This window comes from Rana temporaria, chromosome 3 (genome assembly GCF_905171775.1).
Source record: "Rana temporaria chromosome 3, aRanTem1.1, whole genome shotgun sequence".
NCBI lineage: Eukaryota > Metazoa > Chordata > Amphibia > Anura > Ranidae > Rana > Rana temporaria.
In genome coordinates, this window is record NC_053491.1 from 59,386,736 (window position 1) to 59,411,852 (window position 25,117).

The 25,117-nt window shown below is 42.6% G+C and overlaps 1 protein-coding gene across 4 annotated transcripts in view; it reads left to right on the forward strand.

Moving 5' to 3' along the window:
* The window catches only part of CEP152 (centrosomal protein 152), a 77,351-nt gene that overhangs the window by 38,703 nt on the left and 13,531 nt on the right, over nucleotides 1–25,117 (forward strand). For 2 of the 4 annotated variants that reach the window (XM_040342648.1, XM_040342651.1), the window contains 9 exons: nucleotides 2,946–3,076; nucleotides 7,944–8,072; nucleotides 8,183–8,318; nucleotides 8,408–8,599; nucleotides 12,457–12,726; nucleotides 13,672–13,803; nucleotides 17,160–17,771; nucleotides 17,862–17,979; nucleotides 22,136–22,339. In XM_040342648.1, coding sequence (XP_040198582.1) covers nucleotides 2,946–3,076; nucleotides 7,944–8,072; nucleotides 8,183–8,318; nucleotides 8,408–8,599; nucleotides 12,457–12,726; nucleotides 13,672–13,803; nucleotides 17,160–17,771; nucleotides 17,862–17,979; nucleotides 22,136–22,339 — 1,924 coding nt within the window. The remainder of the gene's footprint in view (nucleotides 1–2,945; nucleotides 3,077–7,943; nucleotides 8,073–8,182; nucleotides 8,319–8,407; nucleotides 8,600–12,456; nucleotides 12,727–13,671; nucleotides 13,804–17,159; nucleotides 17,772–17,861; nucleotides 17,980–22,135; nucleotides 22,340–25,117) is intronic. The other 2 variants (XM_040342649.1, XM_040342650.1) reach the window with 2 other exon arrangements.

Sequence of the window (25,117 nt, forward strand, 5' to 3'; positions counted from 1 at the left end):
TAAAGCATGCAGGCTGGTATGGACAGAACCAAAAGTATTGGACTTGGTGAAAAGAAAGTGAGTGCACAAGTTGCTCCCAAAGTAAAAAAAGACAAAAAGCAGCGCTAATCCGAGTGTAGTAGTGTTAACATAAAACTTTTATCGCAAATGGTTGCACTCACTAGGAAGTGTTTTTTTTTTTTTTTTTTTGTGGGCACATCGTAAGGTAGCAAACTTGGATCACCAACTGCCCACCAGCAACCACCTGACACAGTGACGTCTGGCTGATCCTTCCCTGCACCCTCCACATCAAGCTTGGGACACTGGAAACCACCGGCGCCACTGAACTCTACAGGACCGTGCTGCAGCAAGTCACCCTTGACTTTTTTATGTTAACACTACTACAGATTGGCGCTGCTTCTTGTTTTTTATGTTCCTATTACCAGAGTAACTTCTGCTCTTCAGCTAGCTGCCTTTTCAGTATGGACCCCCAGATTGTCACTGTCCTTGAGGTTTTTACCCAGGATACATGTTGTTTTTTTTTTTTTTTTTACTTGGACTATATACAAGCTTTAAACCCCTTTGTCGTGGTCTACATGTGTTTTTTTTTTTTTTTTTTTTTTTTTTTTTAACCGTTAAATATCATCCCCTTACCACTTTTCCTACCCACCATTGATGCAATACATCTACTATTGTGTATGGTCAAACGGTCAATATACCCTCACCACTATCGCCGCCTACACCTGGGACTGCCTTGGCACGACAAATATTGTTGTCTTGTCTTCCAAAGTCAACTATTCAGTTTTTACCATTTTATTTTAGTAGGCGGAGGTTTAAAGTGATTGTAAAGGCACCATTTTTTTTTTTGAAAAATAACAAACATGTAATCCTTACCTGCTCTGTGTAATGGTTTTGCATAGAGCAGCCCATATCCTCCTCTTCTTGGGACCCCCTCTGGCACTTCTGGCCCCTCCTCCCTACTGAGTGCCCCCTAAGCAAGCTGCTTGACGTAAAGTCAATCATGTGTGCTCACTCCTGAGCTGGCTCTTTGTGTCCTTAAAGCGGAAGTAAACCCATCCATAAAACCGTTTCTGGCACGTGTCTGAAATGTAACACTCCCATTGGTTGTGCTCTTAACCAAACTGTCAAACCATCCAATAGCTGATGTCATAACGACTGGGCACAAGGGCGTACATGTACATTCCCTTTAAGAACCCAGCCGTGGGTCGCAAGAGCGCCGTCGGCGGCGCGCTTGCTACCCGGTCCGAAGCTCTGTGACTGCGGGACCCGGGTCACAGGAGCTGAAGAACTGGGAGAGGTGTGTGTAAACAAACCTTCCCCGTTCTTCTCTGTGGCAGTGTCACTGATCGTTCGTTTCCTGTTATAGGGAACGACGATCAGTGACGTCACACATTCAGCCACGCCCCCCTACAGTAAGAAACACACATGAGGTCACACTTGACCCCTACAGCGCCCCCTAGTGGTTAACCCCATCACTGCCAGTGTCATTGTCACAGTAACCAGTGCATTTTTATAGCACTTTTCGCTGTGAAAATGACAATGGTCCGAAAAATCTGTCAAAAGTGTCCGATGTGTCCGCCATAATGTCGCAGTCACAAAAAAAAATTGATCGCCGTCATTACTAGTAAAAAAAAATAATAATTATTAATAAAAATGCCATAAAACTATCCCCTATTTTGTAAACGCGATAACTTTTGCGCAAACCAATCAAACGCTTATTGCGTTTTTTTTTTTTTTTAGCAAAAATATGTAGAATACGTATCGGCCTAAACTGCGGAAAGAAAATTTTTATTTTTTTAAAATATATATATATATATATATATATATATATATATATATATATATATATATATATATATATATATATATATATATATATATATATATATATATATATATATATATATTATAAATATTTATTTATTTATTTAATAATTATTATTATTATTATTATTATTATTATATATATTTGTTTTAAATTGTCGCTCTATTTTTGTTTATAGCGCAAAAAATAAAAACCGCAGAGGTGATCAAATACCACCAAAAGAAAGCTCCATTTGTGGGGAAAAAAGGACGCCAATTTTGTTTGGGAGCCACATCGCACGGCCGCGCAATTGTCAGTTAAAGTGACGCAGCGTCTAATCGCAAAAAAGGGGCCAGGTCCTTAACTTGCATAATGGTCCGGGTCTTAACCGGTTAAGACACATAAACTCAACACTAAAGTTGCAAAATAGCAGGCAGTCACTTTTATGGTTGGTTGTGCGTGCCACCTACAGTTTCCCAGGTACTCGGAAAACCACCAGGCTTTTTATGTTGCAGCATGTCTGTGCCTCTTGCTATCCATATGCATGAGCCCTTGGCTTCACTATATAGTGGAAGAAGCATGTAGCCAGTGAAATCCTAAAAGGTCCTCCTGTGATGCAAGCCAGATTTGCTTAAATTAAATATACTGGTAGATGTCAAATGCATATTCTTTGGCAAAACTTCAGCCCAGGCTTAAAACAAGTACTAGCCATCTGTTCACCAGAAATCTCTATGATCGACTTCCGGTGGCGACCGATCCGTTCTCCAGCTCGCCGATCATACGGGTGAGCCTGAAGAAGTGGTGGAAGGGGGGGAGGGGTGTGTATGTCCCTTCCCGCCATCTGTATAAGGGATCAAACGCTATGATTGTTCTTACGGTGCACAGAATCGCCGGACGAAAAAGATATTTGGATGATGCCTGTAGCTGCACCCATCATTCAGATATCTCCACTCAAAGTCCAGGATGTCATATGATGTCCTTGGGCTGGAAGTGGTTAATCTGCTATTTAGGAATTATGGGAAGGGGAGACATAGGACTCCATTATTACACACTAATTGTATCGACCTAGAACAGAGCTGAATGTAGCTTTATGTGTTTCCACGTTTTAACCTTTTTTTTTGTTTCCTTTTTCCTATAATAGAAACATTTGTTGCATATCGATGAGCTCACAGCAAATGAAGAGAAATTGAAGGCAGCAAATCAGCAGCTCTGTAGTGAAATGCGAGAAATGATTCAAGATTTTGATATAGATAAGAAGGAATCCATTGAGAGGTGAATTGTTTTGCATTTTTACAACTATTTTAGTCTTGTTCTGTTTAGTACTTCAAACTAAAGCTGGGTACACACAAAGATTTTCAGCGACTGTTTGTCCGAAAATTCTCCGTACAATAAATGGCCTGACAAACCTCCATTTAATGTGAAAATTCTGTCCTAGATCACTTCAGGCTGGCCCCTTGTGCAGGTATAGCTATGCAAAACAATTAAAAATAAGTGCCCATACTGTATAAAATCCTGTAATACACTGTCTCACCCAGCTCTGCACATGTTTAGTTGCTCTCTATTTTTAGGCTCTGTGCCGAATATGTAGAGGCCAATCTGTTGACAGCCTAAAGATTTACTGCTGCTCAGGGGCTCTAGGCTTCAGCAAAATGGCAGCCACCGGCAAGAAGAAACCGTAACTATGCTGGAGGCAAGTTACAGTGCACACTAATTTTGGCAGCATAATTATTAATGTGAAATTTATGCTCCTCACTAAAGAACATTATTTTTTTATCAAGTTGTTATAGGTAAAGTTCCATTTCAAAAGAACTTCAAAATTTTAGGGCCAGATTCACATATCTTTGCGGCGGCGTAACGTATGTCCTTTACGTTACACCGCCGCAAGTTTTCAGCCCAAGTGCCTGATTCACCAAGCACTTGCGTGTAAACTTACGGCGGTGTAACGTAAAGCTGTCCGGCACAAGCCCGCCTAATTCAAATGGGGCGTGTACCATTTAAATTAGGCGCGTTCCCGCGCCGAACGTTCTGCGCATGCTCCGTGTGGAAATTTCCCGACGTGCATTGCGCGAAATGACGTCGCCCGACGTAATGTTTTGAATGGCGACGTGCGTAACGTACTTTCGTATTCCCGGACGTCTTACGCAAAGAAAAAAATTGAAATTCGACGTGGGAACGACGGCCATACTTTAACATGGGCTGTCTAAAATTAAGCCATGAAAAAGCATGCTTAACTTTGCGACGGGAAAAAATGACTAGCGACGACGTAACGAACGCGCGTACCTTCGTGGATCGCCGTAAAAGCTAATTTGCATACCCGACGCTGGAAAACAACGCGAACTCCACCCAGCGGCGGCCGAAGTATTGCATTCTAAGATCCGACGGTGTAAGTTAATTACACCTGTCGGATCTTAGGGCTATCTATGCGTAACTGATTCTATGAATCGGCCGCATAGATACTCTCAGAGATACGACGGCGTATCTCTTTTGTGAATCTGGCCCTTAGTTTTTAACATTTGATTTTGGGACGAATGTACTTTACTTAACGAAAACCACATACACTGTAATAAATTTGAGAACATTTTCCCATCCTACTCCTTTAGTCACAAATGATTGTCAGTTTGACCTCACCAACAATTAGAAAATTGATCAGATGTTCTTAAAACTAAAATCTACTGGTGTATACCCAGCTTTAGGCCGGCTATTCATGTAGCATTGGGGCCAAGCAGTCTATCTGCTATTTGGTTTGTATGACAATATACACTCACTGGCAACTTTATTAGGTATGCATTGCTAGTACAGGGTTGGACCCCCTTTTACCTTCAGAACTGCCTTAATTCTTCATGGAATAGATTCAACAAGGTGTTGGAAACATTCCTCAGAGATTTTGGTCCATGTTGACATGATAGCATCATGCAGTTGCTGATGATTTGTCGGCTGCACATCCATGATGCAAATCCCTCCCACCACATCCCAAAGGTGCTCTATTGGATTGAGATCTGGTGACTGTGAAGGCCATTGGAGTACAGTGACCTCATTGTCCAGTGGTGAAATGATTGGATCTTTGTGACATGGCACATTATCCTGCTGGAAGGAGCCATCAGAAGACGGGTACACTGTAGTCCATAAAGGAATGAACATGGTCACCAACAATACTCAGGGAGGCCGTGGCATTTTAACGATGCTCAATTGGTACTAAGTGACCCAAAATGTGCCAAGAAAATATCCCCCACACCATTACACCACCACCAGCCTGAACCGTAGATACAAAGCAGGATGGATCCATGTTTTCGTGTTGTTTACACCAAATTCTGACTCTACCATCTGAAATCGAAACTCATCAGACCAGGCAATGTTTTTCCAGTCTTTTATTGTCCAATTTTGGTGAGCCTGTGCGAATTGTAGCCTCAGTTTCCTGTTCTTAGCTGACAGGAGTGGCACCCGGTGTGGTCTTCTGCTGCTGTATCCCATCTGCTTCAAGGTTAGATGTGTTGTGTGTTCTGAGATAGTATTCTGCATACCTTGGTTGTAAGATTCATCTCAAACCAGTCTGCCCATTCTCCTCTGACATCATCAAGGCATTTTCGTTTACACAACCGCCGCTCACTGGATACTTTCTCTTTTTTTGGACCGTTCTCTGTAAACCCTAGCGATGGTTGTGTGTGAAAATCACAGTAGATCAGCAGTTTTTGAAAAACTCAGACCAGCCCATCTGGCACCAACAACCATGCCATGTTCAAAGTCACTTATAGTGTATGTATGTATGTATGTATAGTGTATGTAAACTCCCTGGTCATTTTCAGCCAAGGAAGCTGACATCTTTGCCTCTGTTTAATCTACAACTGCCATGATGCTGCGCATGTGATCGGTTATGACACCAGCCATTGGATGGTTTTACAGTTTGGTTGAGAGCACAACCAATGGAAGTGTTGCATTTCCAGCACGTTCCGTAAATGAAACTGTTTTATGGATGGGTTTACTTCCACTTAAAATCTCCTTTCTTCCCCATTCTGATCCATTGAGTTGCTGCCATGTTATTGTCTGTTTAGCAATGTGATGCCAAGAAATTGAACCGCTGTACCTAATAAAGTGGCCAGTGAGTGTATGTTTATGGTGAAATCATACAGATTCAGACTAGTGATGAGCTCAGGCGTGTTCGTATCCTAAAATTACAAACAAATGGCCCACTCTCAATAATAATCATAGTCTTCTGGGGCCCCCCAATGGTGCTCATGGCAACCATCCCCCCCCCCACCCCCCATCGGTAAAGTCTCTAGGAGAAACTCTTCCCTGGGGGTTATTGTGTGGGCCGCGCTCCTGAGTCCAGCATTTGCGTTTATAGACACAGAATGCCGGACTCTGCCCTGACGCTCGCATCATTGGTTTTGATTGACAGCAGCAGGAGCCAATGGCTGCGCTGCTATCAATCTATCCAATCAAGAGCCGAGAACCCCAGCCAGAGAGGGACAGCACGTCTCCGGTGTGGGAATTACGGGGCTCAGGTACGCTGGTCAGTGTCAATTTTTTTTTTTTTTTTTTTAACCTTGATTAAGTGATAATAAAGGCACATTTTTTTTAAAACAACAAACATGTTATACTACCTGCTTTTGTGCAATGATTTTGCACTAGTTTTCTTGGTTTTAAGGACCCCTTACTAAATCCAGTTGGTCTGTGAGAATACGCCCCTTTTATATTGGTGTTCAGTAGGAAGCATGCAATATTTACAGTAGAGGTGTCTCCAGTTATGTCTGCTATCTCACTGCAGCCCCTAAATACTGACTTGCCATGCCTTGTTCTGCAGTCTAGTAAAGACAGGTCTTTGCTTCCTCATGTCAGAGCCTCCAGCACAGAGAACAATGAGCAGCACAGTAGTGACCTCACCAAATCTCTCTTTAAATCTCCTAACGGTCAGGGACAGAAGTGCTTTAGATGCCATCAGACTGTAGACACTGAAGTGTCTGGGCACACTCGCATAGCAGGAAGCGCACTGCTCTTTTCAGAAGGAATTCCAGAACCAAGGTAGATTTTTCAGGGTACTGCCTGGGCACAAGTAATATTAGTTATATTTGTTTTTAGAAAACAAGTTTATTTGTACGTCTACCATTTGCAAATAGGTGCAACTATATTAAAGAGGCGTTATGCCCCCCCACACAGGTTTGTTTTTGTTTTGTTTTTTTTAAAGCCAAATACTCTAGCTGCTGACGTTAAGGCGCTGTGGTTTCTAACTGGCCCGGCAGCAGAGAACAAAAACAGGTACCCATTCCCCCCTCCCCCTGACATGTGGCACCGGAGGGGGGGAGCAGATAAGTGGGTGGAGTTTCGCTTTAAGTAATAAAAAAATGCATTTATTTTTATTCTTTTAATTTAATCCTGCAAAGTATTGTAACCATGTTCAGTGGATTGTGGGTGCAATGCTCTAGCTCCTGCAGCTTCTTTCTCCAGCCACAAGTCAACACCGAGGTAGACATTCAGGTTTTGGAGGAATTATCAGTACAATGATGTCACCACACTTGCGCTCCGTTGAAAACGGGGAGGTTGATTTACTAAAGGCAAATACACTGTGTACTGCAAGTGCTGTTGCTCTAGATCAGAGAGGAAGATCTGAAATTAGGGAAAGCTCTGCTAATTTCTATCATCCAATCATATACAAGCAAATGTACTGTTTTTTTTTTTTTTTTACCTTGCATGTGATTTGTGTTTTTTTTTTGCAAAGTGAATCTTTCCCTCATTTACAAAGCTCTGGAGCAACTGCACTTGTGTTACCTTTAGTAAATAAACCCCAATGAGTCCCTCTACTGCGGTGGCAGATAGGACATGTATTTTTTTCCCTTCACAGATTCCTGTGAATTGCACGGCTGTGCCAAATTCAAAGTCGGCCAGTGGAAGAACCCCCAAACTTTTATAAGTGAGGGGGTCCGTTTGAGGGTGGAGGGCTGTGACCATGTTACACCCTAAATATGGGGATAGCATAAAACATAAGATGGTATTTTTTTACATTTTGGGATGAATTATGTTGAAGTGCAGAGAAAGGGAAAGTGTTTATTTTGCAAGCTTTTATAAATGCGTCTCCTAAGTGTTTACAGCTGTTTTGTAAAATTCCCTAAGTTAGTTCCTGATGAATAATCGGTGCGTGTTTTCCCAGGTGCGAGCGAACGTACGAACAGCATCATGAAGACATTAAGAATCATTTAAGAATGGAGCTCAGCGAGAAGCTTGAAGCTGAAAAAGTCCAGTTGAGCCAGTCCTACGAGATGAACATTTCCCAGTTACAGTAAGGATTTCTTGGTTCAATATCCAGCGTTCCAAATGTGTTTTCTTTTTAAAAATACATTGTCAAGTCTTCGCCATAGGTAATACCTCTTCCCCCCCCCTATATTGCAGATCACAAATGAATGAATTGTCCAATGAGATGACTGCAGTACAGGAGTGTTACATAGCCATGTGTAAAGAGAAGGATACCCTGGAGGACACCATCCGTGAGAATCTGAGGAAGGAATTCCAGCTAAATGAAGAAAAGGTACATTGACCTACAATTCGGTTTCCTATATACTGTATGTGCAGGAGACTAAATACCTACAGGCATTCTAAGTGTCCGTTTCATTATAGTGGAGAGATCAGCTGCTGGAGGAAAAAGAACATTTGTTGCAGTCTTTGAAGAGGGAGTTAGAAGATAAACACCAGTCTGAATTGGCGGTGATGAAGGCACAAGGGCAGAGAGAAAAGGAGGAAGAAATTAAGAGGCAAACTGAAATTCATTTGGCTTTGGCAAAAGAAGATTGGATAAAGGAGCAGCAACAGGTGTGTGTGGTCCGCTGATGGCAACTAATGGTTGCAAACCTGCATATTTTGTTGTTGAGTATGACCACATAAAGCATATGTACCGTATTTATCTGCCTATAGCGCGCACCGGCGTATAGCGCGCACCCCTAATCTAGAAGGGAAATTCCTGGGGGGGGGGGAATGAATTACTAACAGTTTTGGTGTCTTGCCCGGCATCCATCGGCGGCCTTGTTCGGTCCGGCGTCCGTTTGCAGCCGTGCGCGGGGTCCGTCCAGCCTTCCTCGCGGCGTCCGTCCAGGTGTCCGTCTGCGGGGTCCTTACAGTCCTCCATCCGCACGTTGCCCGGGGTTGCGGCGGTGTTCGTATTTGAATTAGGCACCGAGCCGAGAGGAGCCGGATTTCCTGTTTGTTTGGCTCCTCTCGGGTGGCTGTGGGCGGAGCCGAGTGTGCAGTACATTCGGGCTCGGCTCTAGGCTGCGGCGCTCGTCGCCTAATTAAAAAAAACCAAACACCGCTGTAACAGTATCGGCGTATATCGCGCACCCACGATTTTCCCCTGATTTTAAGGGGAAAAAAGTGCGCGGTATACGCCGGTAATACAGTTCCTGTAAACGGTGCATTACCTGTGTTTTTTTTTTTTACAAAAAAGTGGCTGTCTAGTGGCCCTAAAAAACCCTGCTCTGGACTGTAGAAAAAAAGAGCAGCCGCACACCATTGATGACACATTGGGGTTGTTTTACTAAAACTGGAAAGTGCAAAATCTGGTGCAGCCGTACATGGTAGCCAATCGGCTTCTAACTTCAGCTTCTTTATTTAAAGTGGTTGTAAATCTCACACGTGAAATATGAACAAAGTATATCCCTCTATTGCAGGGGTCTCAAACTAGTCCAGCTGTTGCAAAACTACAAGTCCCATCATGCCTTTGCCTGAGAGAGTCATACTTGTAACTGTCAGCCTTGCAATGCCTCATGGGACTTGTAGTTTTGCAACAGCTGGAGGGCCGCCAGTTTGAGACCCCTACTCTATAGTGTGTACTTATCTCAATTAGGTGTAATTTCTGTCTCCTGCCCCCTCGCTCTGCTATTGACAGGAGTCACTTCTGACAAGTTTTCCTAACACCAAGAGAAAAATGGTGACAGGAGGGAATCTTCAGCTGATTGACAGCCCCAGCTTTGATATTGTGTGCTGTGCGGAGGGAGTTGTGTCCCTTCCCTTCAATCAGCTCTCATTGCTAAAATCTGCAGAACTCAAACTTCAGCTCCCGGTCCCCTGCTTTCTGAAATCTCAGACAAGCTTTATAAATTCTGGACATTGAAGGGCTGTAGAGAAGAGATGATAAACGGGTACAGTAGGAGAATTTTGCTTAATCTCTGTGTATCACTTGGTGCCAGTCACTTCACTGGGTTTATGTGAGGGTTTACAACTACTTTTTAAGTTTCGACAAAAATGGAAGGTGATTGGTTTCTATGTAGAGCTGCACCAGATTTTACACTCTCCAGTTTCAGTAAATCAACTCCAATGGTCACAGCTTTATTCCACAAACCTGCTCTGGACTGTAAAGTAAATCCATGAACTGTCAGCGCTGTCCTGGAAAACATTACAAAAATAAAACGGCAAATTACTCAATTTTTCATGTATATGGCAAAAACACCAGCATGCTGCCATGGTAGTTGCTGAAAGGGACTTATAAATACATAGAATAGCCATACATCAATCAGGGGGGCTTTGCTAGTGTGATCCTGCTTTGATCGATGAGTTTCAATACTGGGACATGGTATAGCAATCAATAAATTGGATGCAAGTTCTTCTAATCATTACTGTATCACAATATAAGTAGAATCACACCTCCTAGAGGCACTTGGAGTGGTGTGTCACTTCCACATGTACTGTGTCTGCAAATGTGTGCAACTGATGACTCTTTTGTTAATTAAGTATTAGAAACCAGTTTTAAACACAAATTTTGCATTTATATGCTGCATAAAAATTTCTCAAGCGTTCACTGCTTGTAAAAACTTAGCCCCCTTTTTTTTAAATAAGATCACCTACTGGCTCATGAACAGTAAATGTCTCGATAAGCTCTTCAAATACTTCCCATGTGCCCCCAAATACTTCCCATGTGCCCCCATTCTCCAGCGCTTCATTGGCTCCTTGGTGGTAAAGGCCCCAGTAGATGAGGTTTCCTCTCACCTAGTAATTTAGGTTAGTGAGTGTGAGAATGAACCCTTTGCACACAGGTGTGAATGTCACTGGGAACCCTCCTAGTCACCTAGTAGAGGGCGATCAGAGAGGCCAGGAGATTGGCGTTGGGATTGCACTTTAAACCTGTTACTTGGTTCACTTTTGCAGAAAGAAACAAAAAGGTCAATGAACACCGTACACCCTTTCCCCTCTCTAACCTGATCTTGGCTGACCAATCGGAATTGCTCTGGTTTGTCCCAGAAACGCTTGAAAGAGAAGAGTGGGAAATTCAAATCTCGGGAGCAGCTACATGGGCATTCACAGCTCAGAATTCCCAGTTGGGTACAGCAGGGGCTGAGAAAGCGAGGAGAGTGTATGGTGTTCATCTTTTCATTTTTTCTGTGAACCAACACTTGAACTTCACTGTACAATTGACTGCTAACAACAAAACCTGGGGAATGCCCAGGGAAAAACCAAGCCTACTTACCGACCAGCTCGCAGAACAGCCAATTAACCTGTCTAACAGTATGCGTTAAAAACAGGGGATTTGTCCGCCAGCATTTGCAAACGCATGCGTGAGCCACAGAGCCGCGCCAAGGCACCCTGTAATCTGTGGTCCTAACACTAAACAATGAGTGTCCCCACAATGGAGGCACATGCATTCTAATGGATAGATGAGGGCAGGTGGACTGAAGGGGAGCCACCCATCCTTAAAGGTGCAGGCGCACAATTGACTTCTACCCTAAAATATTCCTTTACCTTGACCCTACACTTAAAGCAGAACTATACGCTCCTAGAATCCAGCGATACGCCGCCCCGGAGCTCCCAGCTGGGCGCTGGCTGGCTGGCTTCTGAGTCCTGATCACCGGCCGCCAAGCAGAGATGACACATGAGCAGGAGTAAAGGATTTCACCTGCGATATGATGGTCACATGATTTACTTTTTGGGAAATTTCGCATGGGATTGTAAGAGAGAGTCAATTCATCAAAGTAAAATATTAAATGTGAAGTAAATGCCACAACAAAAGATCTCATTTAAGTAAATTCACTAAAGAACACGCACATTCGTTATTTACCACCAGGCAGTCGGCATTTTAGCAATGTACTAAATAACAATGAGGGGATCTCGGCACTGGTCAGCAAGTATACAATGTATCCGTGTGGAAATGTTCTGCCCTGAGCTCAGGAATAAAAATAAATTGTAACATTTCCTCAGAGGGCGATCGTTCTGTGAATGAACGCATGCTTTAAATTTTTCAGTTTCATAATATTTGTGTGCATTTATTTACTTTAACTATCCTCGGGTGCATTGTCGGCATGAAAAAATTGCGAAAAATAACCAGTGCTAAATATCACAAAACATAAATATTTAATGCATTCAGTAAATAACGCATTTTATTTTTTGTGAATCTACTGCTTTTGAGATGAATATTGTATATGTTATTTTAACTTAAAAATTCATGTGGTATTTATCGCTTGGTGAATTGATTCCGATATATAAACTGTCCAATGGTTTCATTCTTCTCTGACAGTCCATTTGTGTTTCTTTCTGCACTCTTTCTGAGGTTGTCGCTTTCTTTTGATATTTCAATCTATATTATGGAGCTTCTTTACTATTTTTGCTGCTTTTCATATTCTTGATATTCTACAAATCATCTGACGATGTGTGGGTTTTTTTTTTATTTTAATTTTTTTTAGGCAACTGCAATTAAAATTCAAGATATTGAGAATCAGTGGAAACACAAGCTGGATAACGCTTTAAAACATGCCAGAGAGACGTTGATGCAGCGTTTAGAAGACTGTGCTGTACAGACTGAGCAATCATTAATTGTACAATCTGTGCTAGAAACTGAACAGCTGGAGGATCTGAAGATGAAACTCGGCAATGCTATGCTAGAGAAAGAGAAGGCCGTCCAAAAGGCTTGTATGGAGCTGGAAATAAAGCATTGGGAGGACATTTCCACTCAGGTACTTTCACCAGTTCATCTGTCACACCTGTGTACCCCTAAGACCCCATTCATACCTCAGCGTTTTATAGCTTGAAGCCTGAAGCTCCAAAACGCTGGAGGAGGAAAAAAAATCAACTATTCTCTATGGAGATGGTTCCCATCTCTACTCCAATTTGCCTGAAGCCACACTCCTGGCACTCAGAAAAGTTCTGGAGCTTTTTTTGTAGCTCAATTCGGGCAGATTTGGCTTTCCTTTTTTTTTTTTTTTTTTTTTTTTTTACATTGGTGGCCTTTTTGTCCTGTACAAAATTGCTCAATACGATACATATAGGTGTGAATGCAGCCTTATGGGCTAGAGCAATTTTTATATTTCATAGTTAACCTTTTTTCTATATATTCATCTTTACATTTCAGCTATAGGCCTATTGATCCGGTAATAAGGTTGTCACTACTTAGCCACTTGCCGACTGCAATATAGCTGAATGGCAGCTACAGCACAGCTGGCTAGTTTTGGGAGTCCACCCTATGGCAGCCTCCTGTGACTGCGCCCGCTGCTGGGACTGATTTAAAGAGTCAATCAGCAGCTGTTTACCATGTGATCAGTTGTGTCCAACCACAGCTGATCACAGATGTAAACAAAAGCCGGTTATCTGCAATTCTATCGGCATTCGGCAAAAAATTATTCTAAACTCAACTGCCTAGAAACTACTATAAACGACCCTGTGTACATGTACTGATAAGATACCATAGAGGAGAGTTCAGGGGCAGCTGAAAAAAAACAGCTGCTCTTAAACGTCTGTTTACCAGCAGCAGTGTACATGAGGCCTTAGTCATCAGTTTGTGAATATGCAGTAATTCAATATTCAGCAGTTCATTGTTATTGAAAAGTTTCCACAGTGGATTTTTAATTCATCATCATTTTTTGGGGGTTTTTCCTCCCTGTTGTTTTTTTTTTTTTTCTTAGGTGGAGTTGGCCTTAACAAAAGGTCGTGCCAGATGGCTGCAAGAACTTGCCAGCTTACCTGAATACAAAACAAACTTGCAGATTGAGAAAGATAAATGGGAGAAGCTTAATAATCTCAATATTGAAAAGCAGGTATAATTCATGATATACTATACCTTTTTAGCAATATAAATCTTACTGGAACAGATACAGGTTCACGGAAACTGCAGGTTACCTGTCCATTTTAAATACTTTTGTTTAAGCCAGCTTGGTGAAGAAAAGTATGGCTTTTAAAAAAATAAATAAAAAACTGATCCCAACAACAGCTGTCCCCCGCCAGATCTAAGATCAATAAGTGAATGTTTAAAGACCACCGATCACTCAGTTCTTGGCCTTGAATCTGCAGAGAGTGGCGACTGTTGGTCACTGGCTCTGTGCTCTGCCCCTCCCAACCCCCCTGGAGCGCTGGGCTGTGAGGGGGTTGGGGCAATGTTGGCCCCCCTCAGCGGTGAATGGGCGCCGCTGCGGGCGCTTCGTTCTAAGATAAGTATTTCATAATGTTTTAGTATGCACATTTATGCCAATGTCTTGCAGGTGTGTTTTTTTTTTCAGTGGTTTACGACCACTTTAAAAATGTGCATAGGCGCAACGCTTTAAAAAGGTTTACCCCTTTTTAGAGTTGCTCTAACGTTCGTGGCGATACCTCACATGTGTGGTTTGAATCCCATTTACAAATTTGGGCACAACATTTTTACGCGTTCATTTCTGCCTGTGAGCACACGGGGGTGCTTTTAAATTCTAATATACACACACACACATATATATATATATTTTTTGTATTGCTTTTATTCCTATATACAAGAATATAAACATCCCTTGTAATAGGAATAGTGCATGACAGGTCCTCTTTACAGAGAGATGTGGGGTCTATAAGACCTTGCATCTCTTTTCTAGGCCAGAAAGCCTGAGAACGACCAAAAAAAAAAGTATCTCGGCCTTTCCAGCTAAAAACAAGGCAGTGTTTTCATCTGCCGAGGCAGGAAGTGGCGTCGTAATGACGCGTCTGGCCTCCAAGGTTCATTGAGATGGCCGGGGACCATCTGGTTCTCGGTTAGCTCTATAGTAAACGGGCGCTGTCAGCTGATTCATTCTCCGACTCGGGCAAGCCGGTAGAAGCACCAAAGGGTGGACGTCCCCTCCCGCCACCTGTTGTGACAAAATGACCAACCTGGCAGAATGTACAACCCACGTCACATCCTGTGACGTGGAATCAGCTGGAGCTCCAAACCGTGCAGGCGCAGCGCGTCATACATCCCTTCAGTGGTTGATGTCAGTACACTGAGGAATTTGCCTGACAAAATGCTTGACTGACTACTGCGAATGCGCACGGCGGAAATCAACCAACGCTTATGAAATCTACGTTCTTAAGGCCATCTTGTTACACCTTACACTTAATCTCATCACATCTACATTAAGCAGGCTGGGCAGCGGACATCTTAATTTGCAAAATAATTTCAGCAATCGAGTGAGCTTATCTACATATATATAATATACACATGTAGATAAGCTCACTCGATTTCTGAAATTAGTTTACTAATTCAAAACAGTGTTTGGTGTAGCAAGACGTCCATTGCCCCTCCTGCTTTCTGTAGGTATGATGAGATCGAGTGTAAGGTGTACCAAGATGGCCTTAAGAATGTAAATTCCATAAGTGTTAGTTGATTTCTGATATGCGCAGTAGTCTGTCAAGAATTTTGACAGGTAAATTCCTCGGTGTGCTGACATCGGCCACTGAAGGGATGTGTGATGTGTTGCGCCTGGGCAGTGCACGCGGTTTGGTACCCCAGCTGATTTCATGCCACAGGATTCTGCCAGGTTGGTCATTTTGTCACAACGCCCTGGTTAAGGACATTCATTCTCTCTATTTGTCCTGTTTTATCATTGAAAGTAAAAGAAAATCACACATTTTGGGTTGTCCCAAGAAAACTAACAGAGAGGAAATCTTCCAATGGAGACACTAGTTCTGGTCACTTGGGGGTCCCCAAGCAATTGCCTTAATTTGCAGAGATTTCCTGTTTGGCTATGGGACAGGAAGTGAAGGGAAATATGATGGCGAAAAAAAATCTGATCTATCCAAATGAAAAAATAATGTTTTGCCTATAGTTCTTCTTTAATAAAACGCCTGCAACTGCAGGTATCATTCAGATATCTCCACTCAAAGTCCAGGAGGTCATATGCTGGCCTACTGGCAGGAAGTGGTTGAAACATCATTCGCTATTTGGGGGCCAATAAGCAATGGGAGATAGGGATTTTTTTTTCTTTCAACTGGTTAGTAAGGATGGCCTTTTGCTTTAGTTCATCCTAGAGCCTGTTTTGGGCAACAAGCTTTCCTTGAAACTTCAGACCCCGAACGGAATTGTAACAACAATTGCCTATGGCAGGGGTTTTAAATCTTTTTAACAAAGGGCCAGTTTATTGTCCTTCAAACATTAGGGGGGCCGGACTGTGGCCATTGGCAGTGGAAATTTTTCCTGTCATCAGTGGGCATAAACCTCACCACATTTGGTATTGGGAAGAGCAGTTATTGCCTCGTCGGTATCATTGGAAGGAATAGTGCCCCATTGTAGATGTCAGTTGGCAGAATAGTCTCCTATCAGTGGAAGACTAGTGCCCCAAGGGCCAGATGAAGGCAAGTAAAGGGCCACGTCAAATAAAAGCAAAGAATTTCCAAGCTCAACTTGCCAACCAGCCTGCGACCAACCAAATTAACAGTATGCGTTAAAAACAGGGGTTTAGTTGCGCACATTTGCAAATACATGCGTAAGCTGCAGGCCCCGCCAAGGCACCCTATATCCTGCAGACCCCAACTCTAACTTTGAAGAGTCTCCACAGTGGGAGCAGCACATGTATTCTGATGGATAGATGAATGGCAGATGACTGGAGGGAGCCCAACCCTCCTTAAAGGCCCAGAAACACACTAGACACCCAGCACATTGTACATTGGCAGCAAAGGCGTCTGTGCGTTGCCTGACCAATATGTCAACAATACAAAAAAGGGTCACTGCCCCCACCTATAACTGGTAGGTGGGGGCAGTGACCCTTTTTTTTGTAAAGTAAAGGGCCACATCTGGCCCCCAGGCCACAGTTTGGAGACCACTGGCCTATGGCATTTAAATTAACTTAACCGCTTTCAACCGGTGGCCCTTTAAATGGGTCTTAAGGCCAGGAGGTAAGGCGGACTTCCCAATCGTATTGCTGTGTCAGTGATCACATGATGGGGTACCCATCCAGCTCCTTCTCAATCATAAACAGCCCAGGAGCTGTCTGCAACAACCTGGTCACTGTGGTGTGAGCGCACTCTCATCACAGAAAACATGGACCCCAATGGGGTGTAAGGGCCTTTAGGCCCAACCTTCCTGCTGCCTCATATATGCGGTACCTGGTTAGCATGAGGTTAAACATAGGTCATTTTTATTATTTATTAAACAAACTATTGTTTCCCATCCTAGATATCAGATGCAGTTGCTGCAGCGGAAGATAAATGGAAGCTCGAGTCTGAAAAAAGTCAACACAAAGAATGTGAAGAGAAAATTGCAGCATTACAGCGGGAATCGGACATGAAGGCCGAGGAGTTTGAAGCTCAGATGAAAGTTGAAGTCGGGAAGGCACGTGCTCAGTGGAGCAAAGAGAAGCAAGAAGAAGTCCAAGCCGTTCAGGCACAAAATGAGAAAGATTTCCGCACCTTCTTGGACGATCATAGGACCAAAATCAGCGACGTGCTTCATACAGCAAAAGCTGATTTTGAAAAGCAGAGAAATGAACTCCTCGCTCAGAAAGAAGCAGCAATGACGGAACAATTTAATAAGAGCCTCAAACTGCGCATTTCTGAAGAATCAAAGCGTTTGTATGATCACGATAATGAGATCCTGTCTGAAATCGAGAACCTTATGTCTGAGATCCACGATGAACTGGTTGAAAAATGTAAAAGGAACGAACGCTTGTCGCATGCAACCGGCAGCTTAGAGGCACAATTTCTGCAGAAGTTAAGATCTTATCTTCAGAGATCAGTTAAAGGGATTGTTTACAAAATAGTTTCAAATGCAAAACAGGGGATGAAGCCGGTATGTTTGTGCGATTACACATGACCATGTTGGTTATTTTTGGGATGTTTGGATATGCTTCCTTCATGTGTTTCCTTATCTTGTCTTTAGAAAGCTGATGAAAATGAGACTTCTCGTGATTCTAGTGTCTTAAGAGGGAAGGAAAGACTTCATCCTGAAGGTGCACAGAAAAATCCAAAAAGGATTCTTACAGAAAATTTGGCAAATGGTATGCTCTGCTTTTTTATTGAAACCTACTTTGCTGAAGCTATTCAAGATAATGGGGGTTATTTACGAAAGGAAAATCTACTTTGCACTAAAAGTGCACTTGGAAATGCAGTTGCTGTAAATCTGAAGGCTAGATCTAAAATGAGGGGAAGCTCTGCTGATTTTATCATCCAATCATGAGCTAAAATGCTGTTTTTTATTTTCCTTGCATGCCCCCCTTGGATCTACAGGGACTGCACTTCCAAGTGCACTTGTAGTGCAAAGTGGATTTTCCTTTAGTAAAATAACCCCCAGTGTTTTTTTTTTTTAAGTGGAAATCCAGTTTTTATAATAAACTTCTGTTAGTCTTTTACAGCTGTCCAGTACCTCCATATGGGAAATGTTCCCTGTCTCCCAATAGGATAGGAGGTGAAGGAAAATCTCACTTCTGTATACAGATCATAATATACAGCTACTAGAAGTTCTGCTCTTCCCTAATGTTGGGAGTTGTCACCATATGTGTGTCAATGATGGAGATTCCCCTCCCTTCCAGTGCTGGTGACAGCATTGTCATTAGCAATGTTCACATTAGGGTCACAAAACCTACTTCAACCTATCCATAGCTTTTTAAATGGACCTTTTCATAGCTCCCCCTTTTTTCCATTGATTCTTCACTTTATTATATGATTTTTTTTTTAAGTGGAATTAAACTGTATCTGAGCCCCCCAAACTATATACCATTACATTTATTTGTAATATTTACAGGAAACTTGCCCATTCATCCATGTCTTCATGATTTATTTTATTAAGAGATCACTTTGAAAAATTCCCCCTAGCATTTCTTGTCATGGCCATCTTGAGTAAGGCCCAATGCTGTATCCTGGCCTAGGCCAACAAGGCCCAGGCCTAGGGCAGCACTTTGCAGGGGGGCAGCACGGAAAGTGTCCCCATTGGCTTGTGCTACACTGTTGGTGTAACGCAAGCTTTTTCTAATTTTGACTGTCCTATCATCCTGGACCACAGACCTTCCTCACTGTGCTATATGTTTTCTGCTGTACCATTGGCATGGTTATATCTTCTCCATAAAATTATCAGAAATTTGTGCTTGAAGTAGAACTATATGCAACACTTTTTTTCCCATTTTGGATAGAGTAAGGGAGGGTTCTAGCCCCTGTCAGTTTTTTTTTTTTTTTTTTTTTTTTACCATCCCTGTCCCATTGCAGAGATTTCTCTTCACTTTCTGCCCCATAGCCAAACAGGAAGGAAATCTATGCAAATTAAGGGAATCCATTCCCCCCCAGGCATTGAGAACTAGTGTCCCCACTCGAAAATGTCACGGTGGGTCTTAAACAGAAAGGGGTGTGGCCGTGACAGGAAGGGGTGGGTCATATTTAAATTAGAGGGTGCACGAGTTTAGTCAGGCCTAGGGCAGCACAAAACCTAAATACACCTCTGGTAAGGCCAGATGATTTGTAGCATTTACCTTTCTGAAATCCACCTCTCTTGGCTCAGGCATGCAGCCAGAAGGATGTGATTGGATGAGAAAGCCCCTTCTCCCCTCCTCCAGATGAAAAATAAATAAATTAAGGCTTCTGGGTATATATGACATCATTTTGGCCTAGGCCAGAAACCAGGAAGCAACTGAAGAGATTTAAAAAAAAATTAAATGAAATATAGTAAATGTAATCTACATTCCTATCTATTTACTAAGGCTAGCAACATAATGATTAAAAATAGTTAATGCTTATTGAGAGAGTTTACTTCAGGTTTAAAATGCACCTGTCATATTTTGTTATGGCTTTATAGTATGAAGTGTTGGGCGTAGAGTGTAAATACATCTGTTGTTGTTGTGTCCAGGTATCAGAGATGATTACAGAAAATGCACACATAGGTGTATTTTTCCCATTGTAAAATTGTATTTTTTAAATAAATATGCTCATATTCATACACAAGGTATTGGAAATGGACTCATGGACTTCAGCATCTGGAATCATCACAGATCAATGCACATAGCACACCATGGATTGTCAAATGTTGTCTGAACCTCTTATTGCAGAAAGATCACATCACAAAGGACCACATCACAGGACCCCTTTATCCGGCATGTGATGACAAAGGGGTCCTGCATGGCTCCGAAACGTTGCACTTAGGGCCAGATTCTCGTAGATCGGCGTATCTTTGTTCTGGCGTAGCGTATCCTATTTACGCTACGCCTCCGCAACTTAGACGGGCAAGTGCATTCTCTGTGTTCTCAAAGCACTTGCTCCGTAAGTTGCGGCGGCGTAGCGTAAATAGGCCGGCGTAAGCCCGCCTAATTCAAATTTGGAACAGGGGGCGTGTTTTATGTAAATAACTAGTGACCCGACATGATTGACGTTTTTCACGAACGGCGCATGCGCCGTCTGTGGAATATCCCAGTGTGCATTGCTCCAAAGTACGCCGCAAGGACGTATTGGTTTCGATGTGAACGTAAATGACGTCCAGCCCCTTTCACGGACGACTTGCGCAAACGACGTAAAATATTAAAAATTCGACGTGGGAACGACGTCCATACTTAACATTGGTACGCCGCATGTACGCCTCATATAGCAGGGGTAACTTTACGCCGGGAAAAGCCTAACGTAAACGGCGTATCTGTACTGCGTCGGCCGGGCGTACGTTCGTGAATTTGCGTATCTAACTGATTTACATATTTATAAGCGTAAATCAGCGTACACGCCCCTAGCGGCCAGCGTAAATATGCAGTTAAGATCCGACGGCGTAAGAGACTTACGCCGGTCGGATCTAATAGAAATCTATGCGTAACTGATTCTAAGAATCAGGCGCATAGATACGACGGCTCAGACTCAGAGATACGACGGCGTATCTGGAGATACGCCGTCGTATCCCCTTTGAGAATCTGGGCCTTAGTCTTTTGTGATGTGATCTTTGTGCAATAAACGGATTGATGAGCCAGGGTGTGCTGGCGAATATGTCCATTATCCACACCGTGTATGACGACACAACAGAACCAGCGCAGTTTTTTGTTTTTTTGCTGCAAGAAAATGTGTGTACATGTGTGTGTGTGTGTGTGTGTGTGTGACTGCGCACCAGTGCACAAAGCAAGTCCATGAAGACATGGATGAGTGAATTTGGGGAGGAGTAATTTGACTGGCCTGCACAGAGTCCTGACCTCAACCCGATAGAACACTTTTGGGATGAATTAGAGCGGAGACTGCGAGCCAAGCCATGTGTCCATATAAGTGCCTGACCTCGCAGATGCACTTCTGGAAGAATGGTCAAACATTCCCATAAACGCACTCCTAAACATTGTGGACAGCCTTCCCAGAAGAGTTGTCGCTGCAAAGGGTGGGCCAACTCAATATTGAACCCTACGGACTAAGACGCCAATAAAATGCAAAGGCAGGTGTCCCAATACTTTTGGTAATATTGTGTGTGTAATAAATATATACCGTATTTATCGGCGTATAACACGCACCCCAAGTTTAGGAGGGAATTTTAAGGAAAAAAACTTTTAGGATGGAAGTTAAAGGATAAAAACATTTAAACACCCATCAATGCAGCCTTATCAGTGTCCATCTGCAGCCCTGCCCAGTGTCCACTCCAGGTTGTGAATTCACTTTTGTAATCCAGCTTACAATGTTATCCTTTGTTACCATTTTTGCACCAGAATGCAGTTGGAGTGAGGGGCAGATTATATTTAATGTAGGTAATTATATTATTTATATAAGGCCCTGTTCACATGGGACGATTACATCTGTGCCCGTCTGCGTTTGCCCATGCAGGGATGCACAGGTGTTGCATGCATCCCTGTGTGGGTAGTCCCATCCATAGCGGGTGCCCTCTGAGTGTGTACCCACACGAATATCACCTTTGAGGCAATGGCTATATCCGTGTGTCTAAAAAGTCTACACAGTAAATGAAAATGATGCTAAATTCTGTAAAGAAAAAATAAAAGCTTTCTTGGGTGAAAGTGGTACCGAGCTTTACATGTGAAAAGGAAGCTAGCTCGCCACCTGCTGGCTGGACAGAAGACTACCTAATAATATGAAATATTCAGTTTTAAAAACAAATTAACCTTTTCTTGCTCGCCATAATAAAACAAAATGTACAAAACCATTATACCTTTTATTTAGTAGCCTAATAAACCTGTTGCGCTTATCTCCAAATTGCTACAGGACATTTACAGACGATGCTGACCGTAGATCCTCCGCTAAAGAAGAAAAGTGAAAGCTCTGAATTTGGTTGCTGCGAGAATTGCCAGAAACCACTGGAGAAGTCCAAGAAGGAGTGCCAGGAGCTGCGGAATAAACTGGACAAAGCATGCCGCCATCTTCAACAGGCAGTCAAAGAGCAAAAGCTCAGAATGGAGCAATTTAAAGGTATGCTAAACATCTTCATTGTCCTTTATGAACGACAGACTATTTAGATTTTTTTTTACACGCAGCGATCGTTTATTGATATTTACTCACCTGTGTGTACAGGCCTAATGAAAGCACGGATGTCTCTGAAATTGCCCCCCAAGTCGGGAGTGACATCTGGGAACTAAATTATGTGAGTTCAGCTGATCTAAATAAAAAGTGCTACCGCGCCACCACTCAAGTGTGGGATGACCGTGAATAATTAACTAAAAATTAAATACCGTATTTATCGGCGTATAACACGCGCCGGCGTATAACACGCACCCCAATTTTAAGATGGGAGTTTAAGGAAATTTTTTTTTCTCAGCACCCTTTACAGTACAAGCCTCACCCATCCAGTACACATCCCCCCATCCATTATACATCCCCCCTCATCCAGTATACAGCCCCCCCCCATCCAGTATACAGCCCCCCTCCATTATACATCCCCCCATCCAGTATACAACACCCCTACATTATACACCCCTCCATCCAGTACACAGCCCCCCTCCATTATACATCATACAGCCCCCCTCCCCAGTATACATCCCCCATCCAGTACACAGCCCCCCCATACATTATACATTCCCCCCTCCCCAGTATACAGCCCCCATCCATTATACAATCCCCCCCATCCAGTACACAGCCCCCCTGCACTCCCAGGAGACCCCCAGTCTCCTGGGACAGTGCTGCCAGCATTCTCTACAGTTAAGTAAAAAAAAAAAAAAAATCACCGTCAGCCCCTTCCACACTGCTCCTCATGTGTCCCCTATTGCAAAAACGAAGCTTCCATTTACCTTAATAGCTCCGTTTTTTTTCACCGATCTGGTCACATGACTTCTCTCCCCTGATGGGCATGTGACTGCTCTCCTTCTCCAATCAAAGCTACAGAGGAGGAGGAAAGCAGCCTGAAAAAACTGAGCTATATAGACATTTACAAGCTTCGTTTTAAAATGAGGCTGACAGAGGAAGAGCAGTGTACAAGGGGCTGGCAAGTGACTTGTTTTTTTAACTTTAGACTATGCAGAGAGCGCTGTTCCAGGGCCAGGTCCCGATCCTCGCCCCCTGCTGGTAGAACATGATATCGGCGTATAACGCGCAGGCACGTTTTACCCTCTGTTTTCAGAGGAAAAAAGTGCGCGTTATACGCAGATAAATACGGTAGATGCTGCTAGATCTAAATGGGTAAATGAGTGAATAAATACCTGCAGTGAATGTGTTGAGGAAGTGATCAGCGCATGTATTCAAATATATAATGATGAAGATAGTATATAAAACTAATAGTGTAGAACAAGGTGAGTGATGGGTGACAATGTAATGCAATAAATGCTATTAATCCTATTGATCCCAAGGTGCAAACACAAGTCAAGCAGAAATGACAAAATAAATGATGAGTGTCCTTGTGTAATCCAAGTGTTAAAAAGCTGATCTGAGCTCCTTCTGAAACCTTTTTTTTCTTAACGGATAGCACTTCTGCCTTGCAGGAACACTGTCATTGGTTCAAATCCCAACCACGACAGTACCTGCATGGAGTTTGTATGTTCTCCCTGTGCTAGTGGGGGGTCATCTGGTTTCCACCCACACTTCTTGTTTAAATAAATACAATTGGAAAGATTTAGTGGGGAGGATTCCTGTATCTAAAACGATTTGTACAGGTGAAAGAATCCCCCCCCAGAAAGACTATCCTTCTATGGAAAGTCTGGTCAACTTTTTCTCCACATAATCTGCCTAGTGTAGTTATAGTAACTATACCTACCTACAAATTCACATAACCACTGTGATATTGTGTTATGTTTTATGTAGTTTTTTTCAGATTGGATATTGTGTAAAAAAAAAAAAAAAAACATATTGGGATAATTATACTTTTGCATGTTAGTTTTTTAAACATTCTAGTCTTGATACTGTTGGAACTCCAGAGATTATATCATTTGCATGCTTGTATTGTGCCGGCTTTCCAAGTACACATATATAATACCTGATCGGCCTCTGTGGGAAACGTAAATCAATGTAGAAGGCCTCTGGTTACTATGCAGAAGGTATAGGAGGTTGCTTGCTCGGCATGGCTGCCATTTAGAGAATGCCTTTCATTTTTCTCAGTGAAAATTTTCTTTAACTGGATGAGGTGGAGATCATGAGGTCATTCCCCTCCACCTTGGTCAATCAGAAATGCAGTCATTCTGTGGATACTATGCAGAATACCAGCCACTCTGTGCGGCACCCAGACGACTGTTGCTATCACTGTAGTGGCTTAGGCTACTACTACAGGGATTTACAGCTTGCAGAGGGGCCAAATGATTATTACATGTGCATACTTGCAATGTGCCAAGCTTATCCAGTGTAAGTTTGCTAAAAATATAACATCCCCAGAGTTCAGCTTTACCTTGACCCACCTTGGTTACTAATACCTGTTGATTTGTCTGCACACACTGTGTGTGTGTGTGTGTGTGTGTGTGTGTGTGTGTGTGTGTGTGTGTGTATATATATATATATATATATATATATATATATATATATATATATATATATATATATATATATATATATATATATATATGTATGTATGTATGTATGTATGTGTGTGTGTGTGTGTGTGTGTGTGTGTGTGTGTGTGTGTGTGTGTATATATATATTAGTGCTGTCAAGCGATTAAAATTTTTAATCGCATTAATGTCATAGTTAACTCACGATTAATCGCGCGATTAAGGAGGTTCACCCTTTAAAAAAATTTTTTTTTGTTTTCCAATTTATTTATTTATTTTT